The sequence below is a fragment of the Loxodonta africana genome, chromosome 4, assembly GCF_030014295.1.
Source record: "Loxodonta africana isolate mLoxAfr1 chromosome 4, mLoxAfr1.hap2, whole genome shotgun sequence".
NCBI classification, from domain to species: Eukaryota; Metazoa; Chordata; class Mammalia; order Proboscidea; family Elephantidae; genus Loxodonta; species Loxodonta africana.
Genome location: NC_087345.1, coordinates 82664993 through 82669306, shown reverse-complemented (window position 1 = coordinate 82669306; position 4314 = coordinate 82664993). Strand labels below are relative to the sequence as shown.

At 37.5% G+C, this 4314-nt stretch overlaps 1 protein-coding gene across 1 annotated transcript; it reads left to right on the top strand.

Annotated features, from left to right (window-relative positions):
- Positions 1–3025: 3025 nt before the first annotated feature.
- LOC100672017 (olfactory receptor 6C2-like) lies at positions 3026–3964 on the top strand. Its single transcript, XM_003423583.2, has one exon. The coding sequence runs from the start codon at positions 3026–3028 to the stop codon at positions 3962–3964; it is 939 nt and encodes a 312-aa protein (XP_003423631.2).
- Positions 3965–4314: the final 350 nt, after the last annotated feature.

The window sequence follows — 4314 nt, the reverse complement described above, 5'->3', positions numbered from 1 at the left end:
GATCCAGAGTGGCTGTGTACTTAGGCTTGGCCTTATCATCACATTGACAGATAAATTGAGTAGAAAGAAATTGTATTAAGACAGAGAAGGCCAGTTATGTGCTTGGCAGATAAGACATGGAGGAAATTTCAGTGAGAATTTGGTCATTTTTCCTCTTCATCGGAGTGGGTATGGTTGGTCAATTAAAAATATAATTTAAGAGACACTGAAAACAAAACAAAACAAACCATTCCATGAAAACTTCTGTTTTGCTTACCTTTCTCCTAAAATGTTCTCAAACCAAAAGTAAAATATCCTACTATCGTGACTCATTCCTTTGTTTATATTTAGTATATTCTGCTGAAAGGATTCCAGTTGTAGAAGATTAAAATTCATTAATTCAGCAAACATTTATCATGCCTCAACTATCTCCCAGACGCTTCTCAGTGCTGGGTATAGAGGAGAGAATAAGTTATTTAATTTCCTTGCACAAGTTAATTTCTATTTTAGTTGATACTAAAGAAGGGGGAGGCAGATAATCCAGGCAATGAGGACTATTAGGAAGGAAATAAAAGCATTCTGTTGTAAAATGAGTGCGTTAATGGTGGGGGGATGTCATCAAATTCAGTGGTCAGACCAATGAGCAGGTGATATTTGAGCTGAGCCCACAGTAACAAGAAGGATTCAGGATTGCAGAGACAGGAGAAGAGAAATCCAGGCGGAGTGCTCAGTATGTGCAATGGCTCAAAAGACAGAGAAGTGGGCTGTTTTGAAGATCAGAGAGTAAGCCAGGGAACTAGCGTGTGGTGAAAGAAAGTGAGAATTATAGGAAGTGGCTAGTAGGCTGTGGTTTAATATATGCTAGGAAACCTATTGCTACATTTTGAATTAGGGAAGGGACATGGCCTGATATACGTGTTTTAAAAGTCTCTCCAGCTACCATGAAGGAAATAGTTTTAGGTGGGATCTGGAAGGGAAACAGAGAGATGAGTTAGGAGAGATGTTGGGGTTTTAGTCTAGTTGTGAGTTGTAGTTGGATAGATAGTATTTGCTGATGTACTGGGTGTTGGAATGAAGGAAAGGAAAGAACTAAGCATGTTTCTTAAGTTTTTGGTTTCAGCAACTGGGCTGATGGTGTTGCTATTTTCTGCGATCAAGGGGAGGAAAAGCTTGGTGGGGAGCTCAAGAGTTTCTATTTGTGTATGTTATATTTGAAATAAGCCTTTGACATGCAGGTGAATATTAAGGATGCAATATGTAAATATATATACATATATATGTGTATATATTTGGGCATCATTAAGAATTGGATATTATTTAAATCATGTGATTGGACAAGAGCACCTGGGGACAGAACATAGATATGAAACCAGAGGGCCCAGGATGGAGGCATTGATGGATTTGTAAGTAAGTTGGGTATAAGGGAAGGACACTGGATAGGAGCAACCAGCGAGTTACAAAGAAAATCTTAAGAGTGAGGTAGCAAATGTTTGAAGATAAAATGTTTAAATGTAGTTGAGAGTTCTAAAAATGTGAAGATTGAGGTGTGTATGCTCGATGTGATAAATGGGGAGACTGGTTACTTTGATAAGAAAAGGTAATTTTTGATGGCACAGCAGGGTAAAACCCAAAAAACCCAGTGCCATCAAGTTGATTTGTAGAAGCCAGATTTAAGTAAGAAGAGTGGACGGAAAGCAAGAAATTACATAGTGACTGGAGGTAACTCTTTGGAGAAAGTTTGCAATTAAATGGAGTGGAAAAATGAGGTGATTTGCAGTAAAGGGCAGGGGAAGGTTTTATGTTTTAATTTTTTATTTGGAAACAATTTCAAATTTAAGAAAACTTGCAAAAATAATAATAGTACCAAGAACACACCAATACCAAGATTCACCTATTTTTAACTTTTACTTCCATTTACTTTATCATTTGCTGTCTATCCTTTTTCGTTATCCACCTTTTGCATGCAAATTAAACAATTGGAAATATCATGGCTTGGGTTAGGCACACCTTAGTCAACAAAGTCACATCTTTTCCTTTTAACACTAACACGGTCTCTTGCAGCAGGTTTTCCCAACGCAATACGTTGTTAGATTTCTTGACTGCTACTACCATGGGTATCAATTATGGATGCAAGTAAAATTAAAGCCTTGACAACTTCAATATTTTCTCTGTTTATCATGATGTTGCTTATTGGTCCAGTCGTGAGAATTATTTTTTACATTAAGGTGTAATCCATATTGTAATCTTCGCTCTTCATCGGTTACTTCTTCAAGTCCTCTTCACTTTCAGCAAGCAAGGTTATGTCATCTGAATATAGCAGGTTGTTCATTCCTGCCATAACAACAGGTATGAAAATAACATATGCAATGATATCCTTCAGCAGTCATACTTTACTCAAATTGTATGCATCCAAATGATCTCTGTTGTGAACAAGACGGAAAATAAAGAGAATACCCCCAAAACTTAGAGAAAGTCAGTGGCTGTTTTCCGGTAGAAATGCACCTTGATTTTTAAAAATTGCCTAGTTCACTAGATGAAGAATTTGGAGTCCTTATACAGTATTATGACAATCCTCAATACAGTTGGATTTTTATCAGTAGCATAGCTTAAAACAAAGGAATTTTGGTATTCAGCTCTTGAGTACAAAACTTTTGGGAGAATAAAGAGGATATGACCCATCAAAGTACATCTCAAGAGAATAACACCTACTCCAATGGGGGAAGTCACATGCAAAGTATGAACTTCGAATGTAAAGTATTTGGAAGTATTGCTATGAATTGCAGAACGTAGAAAATTTGAGACAATTCAGATTACAGTAATTTTCAGGAAAATTTGCAATAAACTTAGCTTCCCTGTTGTACATTTCAGTAGAGTTGAGGCAGCACCTCATTGAAGAATGATGATCAAGTAATTGAAGGAAATGCATATGAGTGAGATTAATTGGGACTTATTTGTCACTGTTTGAGCCTGTCATATTTTGACATTGTTCCTTAGATACAATTTCTGTGACTTTATGGGAAGAGCATGCAATAGTGTGAAGTCAGCGATGAGAAACCACTCTGCAATAACAACATTCACCATACTGGGATTGACAAATAACCCACAACTACAGATTTTGGTTTTCATCTACCTGTTTATCACATATATGTTAAGCGTAATTGGAAATCTGACTATCATTTATCTCATCTTAGTGGATTCTCATCTAAAAACAGCTATGTATTTTTTTCTTCAAAATTTCTCCTTTATAGAAATCACATTCACAACTGCATGTGTCCCCCAGTACCTGCACATTATATCATCTGGGGATAGAACCATCACTGTCAAAGCATGCTTCACCCAGATATTTTTTATTGTCCTTTTTGGAGCTACAGAATTTTTTCTCTTGGCCGTCATGTCCTATGACCGCTATGTGGCCATCTGCAAACCGCTGCATTACGTGACCATCATGAATAACAGAGTCTGCAGGATTCTCATCCTCTGTTGTTGGGTGTCTGGACTATTGATTATCCTTCCATTCCTTAATTTGAGCCTCCATCTGGAATTTTGTGACTCTGTCATCGACCATTTTTACTGTGATGCTTCTCCAATACTGAAGAATTCATGTTCAGATGCATGGTTCATAGAGCAGGTTGTTATAGTCTGTGCTCTGGTGACCTTCATAATGACCCTTGTGTGTGTAGTTCTGTCCTACATGTATATTATTAGGATGACTCTACAATTTCCCTCTGCCCAGCAAAGGAAGAAAGCCTTCTCCACCTGTTCATCGCACATGATTGTGGTTTCTGTCACCTATGGCAGCTATATATTCATCTATATCAAACCTTCAGCAAAGGATGAAGTGGCCATTAATAAGGCAATTTCTCTGCTTGCTACATCTGTTGCCCCTTTGTTGAACCCCTTCATTTACACCCTGAGAAATAAGCAAGTAAAGCAGTGTTTCAATGACATCCTCAGAAGATTTGCATTTCTTTCAAAGAAGGAATAGAGTAGCATATTGGGAGCTCAAATTGAAAGAAAAGATAAAGCATCAGAATGTAGGTGGAAATTTGTGCCTTGAGAGTTGTGGGTGCTAATGAAGACAATTAAGGAGAGTTGAGAGTGAAGTCTAAGAAAGAATTCTGAAGTACCCAGCGTTATGAAGATGGGCATTTCTCTACAGTCCTGAAATTACCAAACTCTTTTATCTCTTCCTAATATGCAACTAAATTAACATTTCTTGATGTGTGTCATAGAGTTGATTGTGACTCATAGCGACCCTATAGGACAGAGCAGAACTACCCCATGGAGTTTCCTATGCTGAAATCTTTACGGGAGCAGATCGAGATGTCTTTGTAC